The sequence below is a fragment of the Oncorhynchus clarkii genome, chromosome 6, assembly GCF_045791955.1.
Source record: "Oncorhynchus clarkii lewisi isolate Uvic-CL-2024 chromosome 6, UVic_Ocla_1.0, whole genome shotgun sequence".
NCBI classification, from domain to species: domain Eukaryota; kingdom Metazoa; phylum Chordata; class Actinopteri; order Salmoniformes; family Salmonidae; genus Oncorhynchus; species Oncorhynchus clarkii.
Genome location: NC_092152.1, coordinates 63,566,702 through 63,588,805, shown reverse-complemented (window position 1 = coordinate 63,588,805; position 22,104 = coordinate 63,566,702). Strand labels below are relative to the sequence as shown.

The 22,104-nt window shown below is 43.8% G+C and overlaps 1 protein-coding gene across 1 annotated transcript in view; it reads right to left on the bottom strand.

The window, feature by feature from the left end:
- Nucleotides 1-22,104, bottom strand: part of LOC139412173 (potassium/sodium hyperpolarization-activated cyclic nucleotide-gated channel 2-like) — an 86,720-nt gene that overhangs the window by 37,074 nt on the left and 27,542 nt on the right. The window contains exons 2-3 of the mRNA XM_071158990.1: nucleotides 15,826-16,249; nucleotides 83-244 (exon numbers count right to left, since the gene is read on the bottom strand). Of these exons, the coding sequence (XP_071015091.1) occupies nucleotides 83-244; nucleotides 15,826-16,249 (586 nt within the window). The remainder of the gene's footprint in view (nucleotides 1-82; nucleotides 245-15,825; nucleotides 16,250-22,104) is intronic.

Sequence of the window (22,104 nt, the reverse complement as noted above, 5' to 3'; positions counted from 1 at the left end):
GAGCCCAGTAGTGCACTTCCTAGATATTAGGGTGCCAGTTTGGATGCCAACTAGTATAAGAGCACAGCAAAGCACTACTTACCACCATTTTGTTTTTGGACACCCAGCAGTCCTGGGGGAAGTCCTGCAGCATGGGAACCAGGAACTGCAGACATCCGTCCCAGTGGCATAGCAGCAGCATCATACCAATCAGGTTGACGATACGCACCATGGCACTGGCCAGGTCATAGGTCATATGGAAGATCTGAAGAGCAGGACAGGTACAGGAAAGGACTGTGTTAGGACATAGGTCATACGGAGGATCTAGAGAGCAGAATACAATACATTATTGTCCATTTTGTGAGAAACAAAAATGTGTCTTCAGTTTATCGCAAACCGTCACACATACACGCTGAGAGGCACAGGGTCAGCCACAGAGCAGCGCCCCTGGATGGAGAGCAGAACAGGATGAGGAGAGGAATTGTATTAGAGCACGACGATGTGTAGGCTGGCTGGCAGACAAGGCCCTGGATTACAAAACCCCTTTTCTCCAGGGGTGTTGCCTGTTTACTTTGTTCCCTAACCCTTTGGTCGATAATTTTTATAGTCAAGGTGAAGGCCAAGCAGTTTCCTACATGCAACACGTGGGCTGAGCCAGACCACGTTGAGTCTGAATCTGAGCATACGTTCTAGTCCGAGGCCACAGTGTTCTCCATCACACATGCAGGACCCTAGCCTCAACGTACAGCAACATAACGAACATCATCTTCGATGTGCTTTTTACAGACGGTGACATAGGTGGTCTGTAGAGGATGATCAGGATGGTCATGTGAGCATGGCTTGGCCTATGGGGGAGGATTTATTGAATCACTCTAATCAACCCCTTAGGTAAGCACATTAATACAAAGTGGATGGAGGGATGGGCAGGTGTGTGTATGCGTCCCTGCAGACTGAGTGTGGGCAGCCCGGGCGAGCTTTGTTAATCCTAATGATAAATAGACTCATAAGCAGCTACAGGACGCCTACTCTACGCTGGTGTGGATTTTAATGGCTTCAACAATTTAAAGCCACTTAATCCCATTGAGGGCCGCGGTGTGCAATGTTAACTGCTGTTCTCCTTATTAAAAGCCACTCAGCGCCGTTTAAAAGCTTAAGGCTGAGAGAGGGATCTCTCTCGTCTTTGTTGGCAAATGGTGGGAAGAGGGGATGGTGGGAAGAGAAGGAAAGGCAGCCACACACTGCCACAGTCACACACAGGCAGGCGCTCTCCACCATTCCTCCTGACCCAGGCTAGATGTCTCCGGTTGCCTCCTAAAGCCCAGTGCTTGTTGATCTGACGCTCCGTTGTTTCTATCGGAGTGGCTGTGTGGAAACAACAGACAGGGACCAGGGACTAGTACTGAGACAGGCTGTGTGACGGGCCTCTATGGGACAGTGTGGACTCTGGGCCATCACATCAGATCACCACCGTCAGAGGGGCCAGCCGGAAAGGGGAGAGTCAAAAATGTCCCCAAGAAGACTTGTTGCTGCTGGGTAAGAGGGAAGCATCAGGCTGCCAGGCTCCAGGGTGAGTGCATGGTGGAGACATTACAGCTGCAGCTCTGGGCTCTTGTTCAAAGTGTTTAGTCCGGTGCGTATTTACATCATCTGAGCCGAGTCATTCACCCGGCTGCGTCCTTCTCACTTAATCTACCAAACCACTCGCTTCTTCTTCTTCTTCTTCTTCTTCACCTCCTCTCTCCTCTCCACAGCTGTGCTCCACTCCAAACACAAGGAGGAGATATTGGTTTTTAAAGAGCCCACTCTCTTTCCAAACACGATAATGGTTATGGTAGCTGATACGAGGCAATATATTGTGATGTTGATTCTCCAGCTGGAACTAAATGACAATCCATAACATTACAGAGCTGTCAAAATCCCCATGTGTGTCAAATTAATAAATCATAAACTACCCAATCCAGTCTCACACTTGAGATTGAGATGATTTCATTTGTAAAAGTGTGAGCTCTCTGATACAGTGGATGCATTTGTAATGTATTTAAATGTAGACATTAAAAATGGATGATATAAAACATACATTGTTCAAGCCCACAGGATGTCGGTCAAACAGCAAAACATTGAATGAATTATCCGTTCACACTTCCCGTCCGAGCATCTTATGTCACTAACATTACAATCGTCATGGAGCTCGTCAACGTGAAGTGTCAAGCTGATAGAGCTAAGAAGTTCGCTTATTCTATATATATTGTTCTATTTGAGTAGGGCAGCTACATAGGTGAGATGCTGATACCTGTCCAAGACTACTAGTTCTGTACAAAGAAAACTCTACTGTCAAATCTTTCTACCTGTAGAAGTTCCATCCCACTCCACACACACTGGTTGAATAAATGTTGTTTTCACGTCGTTTCAATGAAATTACGTTGAACCAACGTGGAATAGACGTTGAAGTGACGTTTGTGCCCAGTTGGATGTGCCCTTAAAATACTTTTTGAACTTCTGCACTGAATGGAGAATAAAGCTCTCCTGACTTGTTCAGAATAATGCAATGCAAATCTCCAGATAGTACTGGCAAATGAGACAGAGAAAGAGAGCAGGGGCTTTAACTAGTGCATTTCAGTGGGGGGTGGTGATTCCTAGCTATATATCTTCCTAGCCTATATCTTCTCTCAGCCTTAACTCAATTACCCCAATAATATTCCCATTCCCACTAAATTGAGAAATTTAAGCTTATTTAAGCTTATTATTTATTCTGAGGCTAAAGAAGGAGGATAAGTCATGTATCACTCTCTCTCTCAAATAATTTCATACATTCACATATCTCTCTTTAGCTGAATTCCTGGTGATTTGACAGTCTTTTACTAAAAACTTTAATTGCCAAGTGTTAATTAGAGATTTACAGGGGAGGGGCTGTACACTGTACACCATACACTCACTGTCATTTGGGGCTGCTGGCATGTCACAACATGCAGCTTAGCCACACACACACACACACACACACACACACACACACACACACACACACACACACACACACACACACACACACACACACACACACACACACACACACACACACACACACACACACACACACACACACACACACACACACACACACACACTGCATTGTAGAGTACAGCACATTAAAGGGATGATGGATGGCTGGCCTCTTTGTTTTAATTGATAGGGACATACAATAAGCCTGGCTGCATGACTATCTGGCTAAACAACAGAGCCATGAATGATGAGGGCCCGCCAGACAATCTACAAAGGTATCTTAAGGGCAGGGGGTTTGTTGGCAGCCACGTTACTCTAACACCTAACCTCATCAGTGCTCTCAATGGTGAGAGCTATGGACGAGCTCTACTCTGTTTGAAACCAAGACTTTTACCACCTAGGTGACCTTCAATTTCCCTTACATTTTTACAGTTAATAGCTAAGGAATGTCTTCAACAGAACTAATGTCATATCGAACACATATGTTATGTGTCTGTGTTGTGGTCAAGATTACTTCTAATGCACATTGCATTACACAATAATTAATACAAAACTATACAGTGTCATATATTCACATGTACATCATCCTTGTCTTCTAAACAAATCGTAAATGTGGAAGGATCATTTGTGTTTTGTTTAGTTTAGATTTAAAGAATGTTAAATTGTCCGAGACATTACAGTGAAAAGGACCCAGTCCAGAAAGACAGACATGCCCAGACAAGACATCCACTTGATCAATAGGGAGACACCTGATCGTGTCAGGAAGCTATCTGGGACACACAGGCAGTCACAGTCACAGCTGCAGAGTCATCTCAGACAGATGGAGGGAGAGAAGAGTGTGGTCCAGGTGAGGGAGAGAGAGAGAGAATAGCTGCATACGTCTGTGGGTGAGACAGCCAATGTAATGCTATGCTGCGGCATCTGGTGTTCGCCGTCCAGGCTGCTAATGATGATGAATGCCTGGCATCATGTGTCTCCACCAAGTCCAAGAAAAATCTCTCATTCCTGTTGTTTCACTGATGCCACTTTCATATTGCCACCCACCCCCCTTTTCTGATTTTAGTTCAACATTGGGCTGGAATTCAGTATAAAAGGACAACATGGGCGACACAGTAAAATGCCAGAACCTCATCCACACTGTAATGGTAGACAAGGGAGTTGTGTAGATAAAGAAATGGGGACGACAGAGAGAAAGAACCACATGGGGCACTCTTTCATCAGCTGTCTATACAAGCCTTGGCCTGGAGGGCTTTTGAGGAAGCCACAGAACGCTTTCATTCAGCTTCCTACCGAGAAGCATCGATGGGTTCGTGCCGGATTACACATTTTAATGTAGAAGTCTTCTAAGGGGCCCTGCTGTGGGTATTAATATAACACAAGGCACATTCACAGACAGTCTTGAGGACCTGTCACTCTTGCTGGCAAGCCTCATTGTGCACTCAATAATACCACATTAAACCTTTTCTTCTTTCTTATCAGTGAAACAGCAGTCCTTGGTCAAGGTACGGGTCACCAAGTGGAGGACTGATTGGCTGATTTGCGTTATTTGCATATTTTGTGTGTGCAGATTTATTGGGTGGAAAATGAATGGAAGTGCTCTCCCTCCCTCGCGGCGTGCCTGCCTGGCAACCACGTGGCCCACTCTTATCAAAGCACCTTGGGATTTCTTTCTGTGGCATATCGGATAATTCCCCCCCCCCCCCCCCCCCCCCTCCATCCTGCACACAGCCAGTTGGGCAGAAAAGCCATCCATCTTAACAATCCCAGATGCCAATATTAATAGGAAGATGGACTCCCTGCCTCCATGCACTAAACAAACACAGATGGTGGTGCTCCAAAAGCTCCTGACACCAAGTTCAAAACACTGTGGAATTGTTGAAAACTATCCACCGCCGCCTGCTAATCTTATTCTTGTTACCGCTAAGTCAGAAAAGTATTTAAGGATGTTCTTTCTCTCTTTCTGCAAAATTAAGTGCAGCTAAGTGCTGACTGAGATAAAACATCTAATTCTGGGGCTTGATGCTTTGGCTTTTGTATTCTTTCCACATAAGGCCGTTGACAATTTTGGCGTTTAAAATATTTCCTCATCAAGGCCCCAAATGCCTCTGCATCCCTGCTAAAAGCAGCAAGCGGGGGGATGGTGATGTTGAAGACATCTGGCATGGGAGCCACTCTCACAAATTAGTCATTAGTGCATTCGTTTGAGTTTGATTTAATAACATGTTGACTAATTTAATTCAAGTCACTGGGTTTGTCTACAGGAAACAACTCCGATGAGGAGGATATTCGGCCAGCGTCTTATTTTTATCCCAATGAAATATGACAATGAGTACAGCCCAGCTGTCTAGACAGAGAGAGATGAGGATAGGAGGACAGACAGGAGAGATGCCATGGCACTGATTGCAGCCTCCTCCCTTTGATATGATGGATATCTGCACACCACTTAGAATATCATTATCTATGACAGCGTTATCGCCCCCCCACAACCACCACAACCACCACATTACTTCCGGCGCCGACAGAGATGGCCGCCTCGCTTCGCGTTCCTAGGAAACTATGCAGTATTTTTTTTTTACGTGGTTTTTTTCTAACTTCCGCGACGCATATAAGGCCCTCCCCCGCCCTCCTTTCGGAAAAGCTGACTACGACTCCAGCCTACAGACAGAAACAAGAAAAAACAAGAAGCTCCCGCGCTCAGGTCTGTTCAATGCTGGTCCGACCAATCTGATTCCACGCTTCAAGACTGCTTCGATCACGTGGATTGGGATATGTTCCGCATTGCGTCCAACAACAACATTGACGAATACGCTGATTCAGTGAACGAGTTCATTAGAAAGTGCATCGGCGATGCTATACCCACAACAACGATTAAAACATTCCCAAAACAGAAACCATGGATTGATGGGAGCATTCGCGCAAAACTGAAAGTGCGAACCACTGCTTTTAACCAGGGCAAGGTGACTGGAAACATGACCGAATACAAACAGTGTAGCTATTCCCTCTGCAAGGCAATCAAACAAGCTAAGTGTCAGTATAGAGACAAAGTAGAGTCACAATTCAATACCTGCAGGCTCTCCTTCACTGCAGCCGACGTGAGTAAAACATTTAAACGTGTGAACCCTTGCAAGAATGCAGGCCCAGACGGCATCCCCAGCCGCGTCCTCAGAGCATGCGCAGACCAGCTTGCTGGTGTGTTTATGGACATATTCAATCACTACTTATCCCAGTCTGCTGTTCCCACATGCTTCAAGAGGGCCACCATTGTTCCTGTTCCCAAGAAAGCTAAGGTAACTGAGCTAAACGACTACCGCCCCGTAGCACTCACTTCCGTCATCATGAAGTGCTTTGAGAGACTAGTCAAGGACCATATCACCATATCACCTTGTGGGGGCCCCACAAGGGTGCGTTCTGAGCCCTCTCCTGTACTCCCTGTTCACCCACGACTGCGTGGACATGCACGCCTCCAACTCAATCATCAAGTTTGCGGACGACACTACAGTGGTAGGCTTGATTACCAACAACGACGAGACGGCCTACAGGGAGGAGGTGAGGGCTCTCGGAGTGTGGTGTCAGGAAAATAACCTCACACTCAACGTCAACAAAACAAAGGAGATGATTGTGGACTTCAGGAAACTGCAGAGGGAGCACCTCCCTCTGCCCTCCAGGACACCTACACCACCCGATGTCACAGGAAGGCCATAAAGATCATAAAGGACAACAACCACCCGAGCCACTGCCTGTTCACCCCGCTATCATCCAGAAGGAGAGGTCAGTACAGGTGCATCAAAGCAGGGACCGAGAGACTGAAAAACAGCTTCTATCTCAAGGCAATCAGACTGTTAAACAGCCACCACTAACATTGAGTGGCTGCTGCCAACATACTGACTCAACTCCAGCCACTTTAATAATGGAAATAGATGGAAATTGATGTAAAAATGTATCACTAGCCACTTTAAACAATGCCACTTAATATAATGTTTACATACCATACATTACTCATCTCATATGTATATGTATATACTGTACTCTATATCATGTACTGCATCTTGTCATCTTTATGTAATACATGTATCACTAGCCACTTTAAACTATGCCACTTCATGTTTATGTACCTTACATTACTCATCTCATATGTATATACTGTACTCTGTACCATCTACTGCATCTTGCCTCTGCCGTTCTGTACCATCCCTCATTCATATATCTTTATGTACATATTCTTTATCCATTTACACTTGTGTGTATAATGTAGTAGTTGTGGAATTGTTAGGTTAGATTACTCGTTGGTTATTACTGCATTGTCGGAACTAGAAACACAAGCATTTCGCTACACTCAAATTAACATCTGCTAACCATGTGTATGTGACAAATAAATTTGATTTGAACCACCACAACCATCAACCACTGCCTGATGTAAGCTGTAAAACACTGTAGTTTACTAAGCCCTCTTGGCTATTATGTCTTGGAATGGAATCTTTGGTCAATGTTTTTATTCAATAAGCGTTTATTATTGGTTAGTTAATGTTGTGTAGTTTAACAGATAGCTGTTTAAAACTTGTGATGCTGATTTGATAGGATGGGAAGTCCTTTGTGCCATGCAACAAAGGGTCATAGTTGACTATAGGCACCAATCAAGACTTGAGAATCTGCCCCAAAACACAAGTCATGTAAGCACACAGGTACACGCACACACAGAAAATAAAGCACATGACATCTCCACAGCCAGGGGGTTCATTTAACCCTTGATGTCAGGGTGTGTGTGGGCTTGGATGTTAGAATATCATCTGTGATTAGAGGAGACTAGGGGCTGAGCTATTCTGTTGACTTTGACAGTGCTACTGGGTGCTGTCTTGCGGAGGCATTTATCTTCCGTTCAGTATGACAGGTGAGAACATAAAGCCTTCCTTCACTCAGCAGGTCAGAGGGCATCAGACGTCTCCAGGACCAACCATGACAGAGCAACGAGCAATCTCGCTGTGCTGGGGAAGCAGCGGAGTCAACAACATCAAAGACCTTGCAAGTTAAACAGGAAGTACTGTATTTTCTATGGCGCTGTGGATTGCTCTTCAGCTACCAATAGATATGAATAGTTCAGCTAGGAATTCCAGCAATTTAAGAAGATATATTATTCGTAAAGCTCAAATGGTGACGCAGTTTTAAAAATGTGATGTAGGGGGGTCATGTGACCCTTGAACGAGATGGCCGCATGAATTAAGTGCTCCGCACAAGTAGTTTCCAATTCCTAATCTTACCTACCCTTGAAGTTTAGCTTTAGTCAAAAAGTCATGGCGGCTACACAAGGCGACATTACAGGGGACATTTTTTAACCGGACTCGAGCATTAGCGACGGAAAAAGCCTCCAAGAAGCAGCTAGCTTCAGAAAAAGCTAGCGCCATTAGCCAGGAGCAAGAGGACCTGTTCCCCCCCGAGGCCCAACGAATGCCAACCTCGCACTCTGTCGAAGACATCCTTTCTGAGTTGAGATCCCAACGTACAGAACTCAACATTAAATTAGATGCCATTAACTCTCAGCTTAGTGCGATAGGGGGCAAGGTGACAATCCTGGAAAATGCTTTGCCTAACATCAACAACAAGATAGCCATAAACGCGGCGCCTGGACGAGGCAGAGGGGCGAATCCTATCCATGGAAAACTTATTGACAGACGCCTTGGAAACAATAGCATATGCTAAAAAGAAAATAGAGCATCTGGAAGAGAAAACAGAGGACTGAGCGCGCACTGGCGACACCTCGCACTTTACCGCATAACACGGTACCTGACCAGTACTACGCCTCTCCTGGTAAGCACGGGGAGCTGGCTCAGGTCTATCGCCTGACTCCGCCAATCTCCCCGTGTGCCCCCACAAAAAAATGTTTTGGGGGGCTGCCTCTCGTGCCTGTTGGCTGCCTTACCTCATATCGCCGCCGCTCAGCTTTCGCTGCCTCCAGTTCTTCCTTAGGGCGGCGATATTCCCCAGCCTATGCCCAGGGTCCTTTACCGTCTAGTATCTCCTCCCAAGTCCAGGAGTCCAAAACCCTCTGCTCCTTGTTACCACGCTGCTTGGTCCTTTTGTAGTGGGTAGTTCTGTAACGGTTTTCCTCCTCTTCTGATGAGGAGTGTGAAAGATCGGACCAAAACGCAGCGTGGTAAGTGTCCATTTTAATGAAATATAACTGAACACTGAATACAAAATAACTAAAGTGAAACAATGAAAATCGAAACAGTTCTGTATGGTGAGACTCAGAAAACAACTACCCACAAACCATAGTGGGAAAACAGGCTGCCTAAGTATGGTTCTCAATCAGAGACAACGATTGACAGCTGCCTCTGATTGGGAACCATACCAGGCCAAACACATAGAAATAGAAAACATAGAACACAAAACATAGAATGCCCACCCCAACTCAGACAGAGTTGATAAGGAGCAATCCAAGTATTATGGGTGTTTCTGCAGGCGGCCTGCAGCACAAGATTTCGCTTTCGCGGATGATGTCTTGCTCTACATGTCCAACCCTGAGAAATCCCTCCCTCCCATTTTAGACACAATTGCTCAGTATGGCAAGTTTTCAGGTTATAAGATAAATTTGAACAAATCCACTGTCTGCCCTCTCAATATTACACTCACCAGCTCTATGAAGACACTGTCCATTCCAATGGAAGACACAAGGGTTTCAATACCTTGGGATCTTCATAACACCAGATCTGAATAGCCTTTTCAAGGAAAATTATCTTCCACTCCTGGATCGAATCAAGATCGATCTCCAAACCTGGATCTCCCTCCCAATTAGCTTAGTAGGAATAATTAATGTCATCCGCATTAACATCCTCAATAGACTGAACTATTTATTTCAGATGCTCCCATGCTATCTCCCATGATCAAGTTCAAGTCCCAGGATCAACCTAGGATCAAGTTCTCCATTCTATCGAAACCTGAATCTAAGGATGGTCTTGCCCTTCCCTCCCTTCAATTGCACTACTGGTCTGCCCAAGTCCGCAACATGCTAACATGGATCACAAACAGACAAGAGTCAACGTGGATTCAGATAGAAGCCCAATCCTGTGGTTCATTGCCCCTAAGCTCAATTATATTCATTAATAACTTTAGTGAAGTGGGCAACATAGCCAAAACCTTTGTGATTTACAGCACCCTACTAGCGTGGAGGGACTGTAAGAAATACCTGGACATTTCCTCCCAAATATGTTCTCACTCGCCTATAGTAGGCACCCTGACTTGCCAAAAGCCCTGAGGGATGCCAACTTTAATATTTGGCATACTCTAGGAATCAGGACCTTTTCAGACCTATTTCATCAGAAAACCACTACGCTGAAATCATTTCAAGAGCTCTGCAGTGAATTCAATGTGCCAAGATCCCATTTAAAAAATATATATCTTCAAATTAGACATGTAATTTCCTAATTTACTTCCAAGAGGAGGTTTAGAACTCAGTTGAATGAAGTTGAAACCCTTCTTTTCACAGCCCAATCCATTAATGGCAAAATATCTTATATCTATAGACTCCTTTCTGAGAAAGGAGGCTCCTCCTTTACTCCTTTGAAAATAATCTGGGGAAAGGACCTTGGTCTGACTATCAGTGATTAGTTATGGGCGGAGGTTTGCGACAGGGTATACTGCTCCTCTACTAATGTAAAAATGAAAGAATCTAATTACACATTTTTGTATAAATTGTATTACACTCCTTTGAGACTCCATAGAATGAAAACAGACATTTCTCCTAACTGTAAAAGATGTACCTCTGAAAGTGGAACCTATATGCATGCATTTTGGAGCTGTAGAGAGATTGCCAAAATCTGGCAATCTATACATACTGCTGCACAGAAAATACTAGATGTACAGTTTGATATGACCCCGTGTATCTATCTTCTTAATGCCCAGCAGGACTTTGTTCTTGATCCTGACAGAGAAACTTTGCTTATGACTATTACATGTGTTGCTAAGAAATTTATTATTCTATTGTGGGCCTCTAATACCTCTCCTACATTTAAAATGTGGATTGACCAGATTGTTGACTTTCTCCCTCTTGAAAAGCTCACTTATGACCTCCACAAGAGACAGCCCAATTTTGATAGACTCTGGTCTCCACTACTCAACTGTATTTCAAATTGGACAGAGTGAATGGGGTGATTAGGGAATTTAGGGATTAGGGATGTTGTGTAAGGTGTTGTAAAATCTAAAAATGAATTATTTGCTCGCGTCTCAGCTAAGGCTGGAAATAGCTAATAAGAACCTTGATAATGCTGCTGCAAGTTATATATATATATATATATATATTTTAAAAAAAAATAATTATTCTTTGTGTGTGTATATATATATATATATATATATATATATATATATATATATATATGTATGTATATATATGTATATATATGTGTATGTGTATATACAGTGGGGCAAAAAAGTATTTAGTCAGCCACCAATTGTGCAAGTTCTCCCACTTAAAAAGACGAGAGAGGCCTGTAATTTTCATCATAGGTACACTTCAAATATGACAGACAAAATTAGCAAAAGAAATCCAGAAAATCACATTGTAGGATTTTAATGAATTGATTTGCAAATTATGGTGGAAAATAAGTATTTGGTCAATAACAAAAGTTTATCTCAATACTTTGTTATATACCCTTTGTTGGCAATGACAGAGGTCAAACGTTTTCTGTAAGACTTCACAAGGTTTTCACACACTGTTGCAGGTATTTTGGCCCATTCCTCCATGCAGATCTCCTCTAGACCAGTGATGTTTTGGGTCTGTTGCTGGGCAACACGGACTTTCAACTCCCTCCAAAGATGTTCTATGGGGTTGAGATCTGGAGGCTGGCTAGGCCACTCCAGGACCTTGAAATGCTTCTTACGAAGCCACTCCTTCATTGCCCGGGCGGTGTGTTTGGGATCATTGTCATGCTGAAAGACCCAGCCACGTTTCATCTTCAATGCCCTTGCTGATGGAAGGAGGTTTTCACTCAATCTCACGATACATGGCCCCTTTCATTCTTTCCTTTACACGGATCAGTCGTCCTGGTCCCTTTGCAGAAAAACAGCCCCAAAGCATGATGTTTCCGCCCCCATGCTTCACAGTAGGTATGGTGTTCTTTGGATGCAACTCAGCATTCTTTGTCCTCCAAACACGACGAGTTGAGTTTTTACCAAAAAGTTATATTTTGGTTTCATCTGACCATATGACATTCTCCCAATCTTCTTCTGGATCATCCAAATGCTCTCTAGCAAACTTTAGATGGGCCTGAACATGTACTGGCTTAAGCAGGGGGACACGTCTGGCACTGCAGGATTTGAGTCCCTGGCGGCGTAGTGTGTTACTGATGGTAGGCTTTGTTACTTTGGTCCCAGCTCTCTGCAGGTCATTCACTAGGTCCCCCCATTGTGGTTCTGGGATTTTTGCTCACCATTCTTGTGATAATTTTGACCCCACGTGGTGAGATCTTGCGTGGAGCCCCAGATCGAAGGAGATTATCAGTGGTCTTGTATGTCTTCCATTTCCTAATAATTGCTCCCACAGTTGATTTCTTCAAACCAAGCTGCTTACCTATTGCAGATTCAGTCTTCCCAGCCTGGTGCAGGTCTACAATTTTGTTTCGGGTGTCCTTTGACAGCTCTTTGGTCTTGGCCATAGTGGAGTTTGGAGTGTGACTGTTTGAGGTTGTGGACAGGTGTCTTTTATACTGATAACAAGTTCAAACAGGTGCCATTAATACAGGTAACGAGTGGAGGACAGAGGAGCCTCTTAAAGAAAAAGTTACAGGTCTGTGAGAGCCAGAAATCTTGCTTGTTTGTTATTGAACAAATACTTATTTTCCACCATAATTTGCAAATAAATTAATTAAAAATCCTACAATGTGATTTTCTGGATTTATTTTCCTCATTTTGTCTGTCATAGTTGAAGTGTACCTATGATGAAAATTACAGGCCTCTCTCATCTTTTTAAGTGGGAGAACTTGCACAATTGGTGGCTGACTAAATACTTTTTTGCCCCACTGTATATATGTGTGTGTATGTATGTATGATATGTGTATATATATATCATTTTATTTATTTATTTATTTTTAGTTATTATTATTTATTCATTTTTTAAAGTCTGTCACGTCTGTGAATGTGGAATGTGTTTTGTTGGTTGATTGAAAAACAAGAAAAAAAAAAGATTTAATTTGAAATGTAGTCGCCATGGCGAAAAAGTAAAAAAGTCATTCAGGTGGTGAGATGTGGTCGACAAGTTATTCGGAGATGACAGATGACATTTCTGTGAGGTTACCACTGTAGTGTTTCAGCACCGAGGCAGAGCTGGCCTTTGGCAGATCCTGCTTACCCAGCGCCGATCAGCACACCTCGCGCACACACACACGCATACTGTATAGAATCTGCTTCTGTGATTGGCTAGCCCCTCATATCAGCCCCAGTTCCCAGTTAACAGGAAGACATAAAGACAAATGGGTTTGATGGTGATGAGATTCATTTACTAGCAATGCTGCCTCTTTGATGTATACTTGACAACCTGAGTGGTATGCTGCCTCAAACTGTCTGTCGATGTGGTTGAAAGGCCCCTTTTAAAATCCCCTGAGTATGGTGTGGTTTAGTGTTGTGGTCTGTTTGGCAATCAACCAGCTATTCAAACTCCCCCCATTGTTCATGCAAAGTAAAAATCTCAGGTGAACACACCCAGCAGGGATTTGAAGGCATTTTACAACAACTGTGAAAGAGAGCGCCTCGGTTGGTTTTGAGAGCTGAATAGAGTCATGATCAAAATACATTATAGGGATGGACACAATCATTCTGTCTAAGTGGTACTGTAGAAGAGAGAAAGTGAGGGAACCTGTCCTGACAAACATTTCAATGTTACAAACAATGAAGGATGAGACTAAAAACAAACAAAAGATATCTATTGTAAAATATACTGTGTCAGTAAAATGTATATACTGTAGTATGTATAAGCTGGAAGTAGAAGCCTAAGTGTTGTTGTCCATTAGTTTACCCCAATTAGGGGAGGGGTGGTAGGGTTAAGGGAAAATAATAAAGGAAAATATATACATAATTAAAATAATATATTTACAAAATAATTATTGCGGATTGGAAATTATGTAGACAATTACATTGATAGAAGCCACAATCTCTCTGCAATATTAAAATTAAAATAAACAATACTCCACACTAGATGCTATCTAGAACCTAAAATGATTATTCGGCTGTCCCCATAGGAAAACACTTTGAAGAACCCTTTTGGGTTCCAGGCAGAACCCTATTAGGTTCCATGTAGAAACCTTTCCCGATAGGGTTCTACATGGAACCCCATGTTCTACTTAGAACCAAAAAGGGTTATCCTATGGGGGCAGCCGAATAATTATTTTAGGTTCTAGATAGCACCTTTTTTTTCAAATGTGCAGTTTAGACAAACACACAACTATTGTAGATGCTGGCGCTAGAAGGACAGAGGTTGGGCAGGGAGCCCCATCTGTTGGCTGGTATGTAAATTCCCTGTGGCGGTGCCTGGGTCTGTGTGTGCCCTGCTTTCTTGGTGGTGGAGGAGTGTCTGTCTCCTTACTGACTGACTGACAGACTGACTGAATGCATCTCCTGCTGGGCTCTGCTGCTTCACTTTGCACCTCTTACTTCTGGGACAGTGCTCAAGGATACACCCAGGGAGGGACGGGAACATTTCTAATTATTACGGCAATTATAATCATCCCTGTATTTCAGCAGCAGCAGAGGCTCTCTCTTTCGCTCTCTCTTTCGCTCTCTCTAGACTCCCTTCGTCAGACTGGTAGATAGACTGCTTCTGCACAGAACAGTAATCAACGTTTCTCTCTTCATCATCTCACTGGTGGATGAGGTAAAGCAAAAAGCCTCTTCACCTTGCCTCACTAGTGGATCTAATCAGACATAGCTAGCTAGAGTAGCTTCCTCTAGCCCAACCCCAGGGGAAAGGTAATACATTATGGATCTCAGTAAACAACGTTATCTCTCTCCGAGGAGCTATACTCTATAGAGGACAGTCGACTGTAGTAAAGATGGTCTGTGTTCATGTGTAGGTATTCTGTGTTTGGTAGATATACTATGGATTATAATAATCTCGCCTCTCTCACACGCACGTATGTACATAAAACCCTCACAAACTTTTACAGATGCACAATTGAGAGCATCCTGTCGGCCTGTTACGGCAACTGTACTGTCCGCAACCGCAGGGCCTTCCAGAGGGTGGTGCGGTCTGCCCAACGCATCACCGTGGGTAAACTACCTGCCTTCCAGGACACCTACAGCACCGATGTCACAGGAAGGCCAAAAAGATCATCAAGGACAACAACCACCTAAGCCACTGCCTGTTCACCCCGCTATCATCCAGAAGGCGAGGTCAGTACAGGTGCATCAAAGCTGGAACCGAGAGACTGAAAAACAGCTTCTATCTCAAGGCCATCAGACTGTTAAATAGTCATCACTAGCATATTAGAGGCTGCTGCCCTATACATAGACTTGAAATCACTGGCCATTTAAATAAATGGAACCCTAGTCACTTTAATAATGTTTACATATTTTGCATTACTCATCTCATATGTATCTACTGCATTCTATTCTATTATATTCTACAGTATCTTAGTCTATACCGCTCTGACATTGCTCGTCAATATACTTATATATTCTTAATTCCATTCCTTTACTTAGATTTGTGTGTATTGGGTATATGTTGTGAAATTGTTAGATATCACTGCACTGTCGGAGCTAGAAACACAAGGATTTCGCTACACCCGCAATAACATCTGCTAAACATGTGTATGTGACCAATAAAATTTGATTTGATTTGATGTAAGAACACACCCTCCTACAGTACCCTACCTCCTCCCACTGGTGGATGTATCTGATGAGCCTGGACAGCCTGAGCAGTCTGAGCAGGCTGAGGATCTTGGTGAAGCGGACGATCCTCAGCGCCCGGGCCGTCTTGTAGAAGTCTGAGTCGATGCGTGTCTCCACGATGAGGAAGATGTAGTCCACAGGTATAGAGGAGATGAAGTCCACCACGAACCAGCTCCTCAGGTACTTGATCTTGATCTGTTGTGGGTCCAGGATGATCTCGGTGTTGTCCTCCTTGACGATGCCAGTGCGGAAGTTGAGCACCAGGTCCATGAGGAAGAAGGTGTCTGAGATCACGTTGAAGATGATCCAGGGAGGCGTGTGTTCGTCTTTGAAGAAGGTGATGCCCACCGGGATGACGATCAGGTTCCCCACCATCAGCAGCAGCATGGTCAGGTCCCAGTAGAACCTAGAACAGGAGAAACCACAGGGAGCTTAGAGCCTGGGAGAGAACATGAGGAACCACAGACGGCTTAAAACCTGGGAGAGAACAGGGGGAACCACAGAGAGCTAAGAACCTGAGAGAGAACATGAGGAACCACAGAGAGCTAAGAACCTGAGAGAGAACATGAGGAACCACAGAGAGCTAAGAACCTGAGAGAGAAAATGAGGAACCACAGAGAGCTAAGAACCTGAGAGAGAACATGAGGAACCACAGAGAGCTAAGAACCTGAGAGAGACCATGAGGAACCACAGAGAGCTAAGAACCTGAGAGAGAACATGAGGAACCACACAGAGCTAAGAACCTGAGAGAGAACATGAGGAACCACATAGAGCTAAGAACCTGAGAGAGAACAGGAGGAACCACAGATGGCTTAAAACCTGGGAGAGAACATGTGGAACCACATAGGGATGTTGATCGGGTTCCCCACTATCAGTAGCAGTATAGTCAACTCCAGCAGAACCTGGGAGAGACAGGAATTGGGGCTGGAGGATTTAGGAGAAAAGAAGATCAACAGCTACCTTTCCCTGAGAAGTACCGCCACCACTGATCACATTAAATGTACATACTGTAAACTACTACTTTCAGCTATCTAGGATGAGCGGTTAGTTTTAAACTATCACATAGACTGTACTATACTGAACTGCTTAATGCCGCCACTGACACTCAACATTTTCAATAATGAACGCGGTTTAGGATCGTGTACACTATGGCCATGTGTCTTGACCCGCCACTAAATCCTGTCTTCGAAGGCCTTTAGAAAAAATGTTATATAAAATATGTAATTAAACTAACTGTTAAATCCCCGATATGGCAAATATGAACCTGTGTGACTCATGGCTGTCACAAGTGTTCACATGTTATCCGACTGCGGCTCTCATGAAGGAGTAATGGCCCACACATGCAGCCTAGCCTACATCTCCCAGTCTGTCTTGATGCGTAACCTATTTGTCTCCTGCTGGTGGTTGCTGGGCACACATTTAAAAAGGTCAACGAGGGTTAAATGTTGATTACAAAGTGTGGTGTGACCTAGTCCATCTTCCCAGTCACACAGTTTGGTTATAAATTACACTCTCCGCCCGCTTCGTGATTGAATCCAGATTGGTTGTGTTGTATAAAGGTTGATATACAGTATCCTTGGTGCTCTATACATGGTACAGAGGGAGCGGGTCCTGGATTGTGAACTGGTTCTTGTGGGTAGGGAAGGATGATTTAACCACCCAAGTTTAACTGGCCCCATAAAAATCCATCTCAGAGCAAAACCAATTTAAAGCAGAGACCCAGAAGAAATGAAAAATATCCTATTCACAATGTTGATGGTTGCTTTGCTGTGATGCCTCTCAGTGGAGATGAACATTCCAATTGCCTCTGAGATCACTGTGCTGCCTGTCTGTGGACACATTACTTTGAAATAAACATTAATTACAGGGATATTACACACACAGCTGTCTAAGACAGTTGAGCCGCATTGTGCCATGGATTTTGGTTTACAAAAAACATAAATACACACACACACACACACACACACACAGGCGTGCACACGCACACACACAGTCTCCCACACACGCATGCACGCACACACTGACACACACTAAACCCCCTCTCGCTTACACTCTGCCACACGAAACAGTGACAGTAATTGGAATTCTTCAAAGTAAAAGGGTATCCACGGTTTCAGTTTCTTGTCAAGCAGAGTTATATTTAGAAAGACGTTTCCGCCACTGTGTTTGCTCATGTTAAGATTTAAAGCCCAAGAGGACAAGACACAACTTCAAAGGAAATAACATGTACACGGGTAATGACATTTGCTCTTCGATTTTCTTCCCATTCCCTCGTATTCCCCATGTCAGGAAGAAGTATATGAGTTGACATCATGAACACAAAACAACTTGCTAACAGGCTGGAGGTGCACCAATAGCCCTTAATGCTGCTGCAATCACTATGTGCTAATATATCCATTTATTTTCGTACCAACACCTGCTCAGTGTCCTCGCCACTTTTCTGCCAGTTTCATGGTGACCTCAGAGGACTTGACTGTCATGAAGAAACAAACAGAGACATCAGGAAGTAGAAAAGGCCCAGCTGGCAGACTGTCTTGTCTATTTGGACAGAGAGATAAGCGAGGAGGCTGAGAAGAGACCGGGGGAGGCTGTGGAGAGGCTGGGAAGGAGGGCTCCTCCACATGCTTAAGGGTCTCAGAGAGTGGGGGGGTTATGTAAGCTACTGTCAGGATCCCCTGAGAGGGCCTGGGGCCAAGAGAGGGGGCACACACCTGTGTGAACTCCACCTGTTCCCTTGGATGAAGAAATGGGGTATTTGTGGTCAACAGCCTTCCCAAGCCTCTGGTCATGTACTGTACATACTATAGCCTACAACAGACACCAACCATGTGTCTGCCTCCCGATACCTCATGTCTCTAGGTCTCCTCAATGTCAGAGATTCACAACCGTGGTGATGAATGTTGTGACCCACGATGAAAATATTGTGGAACAAACAACCAGGTTTCCATCCAACCTTTTTATGCGAGGGTCGGACAAAACAAAACACGCAAGACAAGGTGGGATCTTTTTGTGTCTGTTAAAATCTATTATGCAAGAAATGGCGGTGGAAAAGCCTTTATGCTGAAATATTGATATAATAAGTCAACTAGGAGGATTGTTGTGTGGTCCTCCCACTACGACTCTGGAAAGCATGCAGTTTATTAAACTACAGATGAAATAAGTTATGATGAACTTCACCGGATGGTGAAAGTGCACGGTGATGAGCTTGATGCTCCTTTCCAATAAATATTGAGGGTCCCATTCTGGTGACATGATGATCAATGCTTGGCTGCCACTTTGACAAATAAAAATTATCTGTCTCTTTGTCCATAATAATCTCATCATAAAGTAGTCTATACCTGCACTGTATCTGTGACCTGTTGGCTAAAGTGCGCGTGCCAAGACCAAAGTGGGCACATTTGCTATATAACGCAATCATTTTTTGTGGAAAAAACATCGGTAGAGTTATAACCATATATTTATATAATAACCATCATATCAAAGTAAACTTGAAGGCACGTGATGAAATGTTGTGTGGTCCTTCCACTACGACTCGGGAAACCATGCAGTTTATTAGACTACAGATGAAATAAATGATGACAAACTTCACAGGTTGGTGAAAGTGCACAATGATCTTGATGCTCCTTTCCAATAAATATTGATGGTCTGATGATTCTGGTGACATGATGATCGATGCCTGGCTGCCACTTGACAATAAAAATGATCTTGCTCTTGTCCATAATAATCTCATCATGTAGGCAAGGAACTGTTGACTGGAGTACAAGTGCCAAGACCAGAGCGGGCTTTACAACACATATTATTTACAGACAGATTCATTCACTTAATCACAATTCCAGTGGGTCAGACGTTTACATACACTAAGTTGACTGTGCCTTTAAACAGCTAGGAACATTCCATAAAATGATTTCATGGCTTAGAAGCATCTGATAGTCTAATTGACATCATTTGAGTAAATTGGAGGTGTACCTGTGGATGTATTTCAAGGCCTACCTTCACACTCGGTGCCTCTTTGCTTGACATCATGGGAAAATCTAAATAAATCATCCAAGACTTCGGAAAAAATGTGTAGACCCCCACAAGTCTGGTTCATCCTTGGGAGAAATGTTCAAATGCCTGAAGGTACCACGTTCATCTGTACAAACAATAGTACGCAAGTATAAACACCATGGGACCACGCAGCTGTCATACCGCTCAGGAAGGAGACGGGTCTCCTAGAGATGAATGTGCTTTGGTGTGAAAAGTGCAAATCAATCCCAGTACAACAGCAAAGGACCTTGTGAAGATGCTGGAGGAAACAGGTACAAAAGTATCTATATCCACAGTAAAATTAGTCCTATATCGACATAACCTGAAAGGCCGCTCAGCAAGGAAGAAGCTACTGCTCCAAAACCGCCATAAAAAAAGCCAGACTACGGTTTGCAACTGCGCATGGGGACAAAGATCGTACCTTTTGGAGAAATGTCCTCTGGTCTGATGAAACAAAAATATAACTGTTTGCCATAATGACCATCGTTATGTTTGGAGGAAAAAGGGGGAGGCTAGCAAGCCAAAGAACACCATCCCAACCGTGAAGCACTGGGGTGACAGCATCATGTTGTGGGGGTGCTTTGCTGCAAGAGAGACTGGGGAACTTCACAAAATAAATGGCATCATGAGAAATTAGAATTATGTGGATATATTGAAGCAACATCTCAAGACATCAGTCAGGAAGTTAAAGCTTGGTCACAAATGGGTCTTCCAAATGGACAATGACCCTAAGCATGCTTCCAAAGTTGTGTCAAAATGGCTTAAGGACAACAAAGTCAAGGTATTGGAGTGGCCTTCACAAAGCCCTGACCTCAATCCTATAGAAAATTTGTGGGCAGAACTGAAAAAGTGTGTGTGAGCAAGGAGCCCGACAAACCTGACTCAGTTACACCAAAATGGGCCGAAATTCACCCAACTTATTGTGAGAAGCTTGTGGAAGGCTACCCGAAACGTTTGACCCAAGTTCAACAATTTAAAGGCAATGTTACCCAATACTAATTGAGTGTATGTAAACTTCTGACCAACTGGGAATGTGATGAAAGAAATAAAAGCTGAAATAAAATCACTCTCTACTATTATTCTGACATTTCACATTCTTAAAATAAAGTGCTGATCCTAACTGACCTAAAACAGGGAATCTTTACTTTGATTAAATGTCAGGAATTGTGAAAAATGTGTATTTGGCTAAGGTGTATGTAAACGTCTGACTTCAACTGTATATACAAAAGTATGTGAACACCCCTTGCAAATATTTCAGCCACACCATTGCTGACAGGTGTATAAAATCGAGCACACCGCCATGCAATCTCCATAGACAAACATTGTCAGTAGAATGGCCTTACTGAAGAACTCTGTGACTTTCAACGTGGCACCGTGTCACGACTTCCACCGAAGGTGAATCCTCTCCCTGTTCGGGCGGCGCTCGGCGGTCGTCATCGCCGGTCTACTAGCTGCCACCGATCCCTTTTCTTTTTCATTTGGTTTTGTCTGGGGTATTTAATCTCGCCCTACCCTTTAGGTTTTGTGCGGGATTGTTGGTGTAGCTGTCATTTTGTTTGGGTTGCGTTTGGTTTGTGCTGTTGAACAGGTGTTTTTTCTGGACTGCGTTCCTGTTCTTTAGTGGCTACTGTTGTGGTCTTGTGCCTGTTCTTGATGGACTTGTAATTAAAAGCCCTTCTTGCAAATTCGCTCTCTCCTGCGCCTGACTCCACACCCACCTCTCCTAGGGAGAACCTGACACATATCGTCATAGGATGCCACCTTTCCAACAAGTCAGTTCGTCAAATGACTGCCCTGCCAGAGCTGCCCCGGTCACATGTAAGCACTGTTATTGTGAAATGCAAATGCTAAGGAGCAACAACGACTCAGCTGCCAAGTGGTAGGCCACACAAACTCACAGAACAAGACCGCCGAGTGCTGAAGCGCGTAGCGCATAAAAATCCTCTGTCCACGGTTGCAACACTCACTACTGAGTACCAAACTGCCTCTGAAAGCAAAGTCAGCACAATAACGGTTTGTTTGGGGCTTCCAACTGTAAAGTTTGGTGGAGGTGGAATAATGGTCTAGGGCTGTATTTCATGGTTCTGGCTAGGCCCCTTACATCCAGTGAAGGGAAAATTTAACTTTGTGGAAACAGTTTGGGTAAGGCCCTTTCCTGTTTCAGCATGACAATGCCCCCACGCACAAAGCGAGGTCCATACAGAAATGTTATTTTTTCAAGATCAGTGTTGAAGA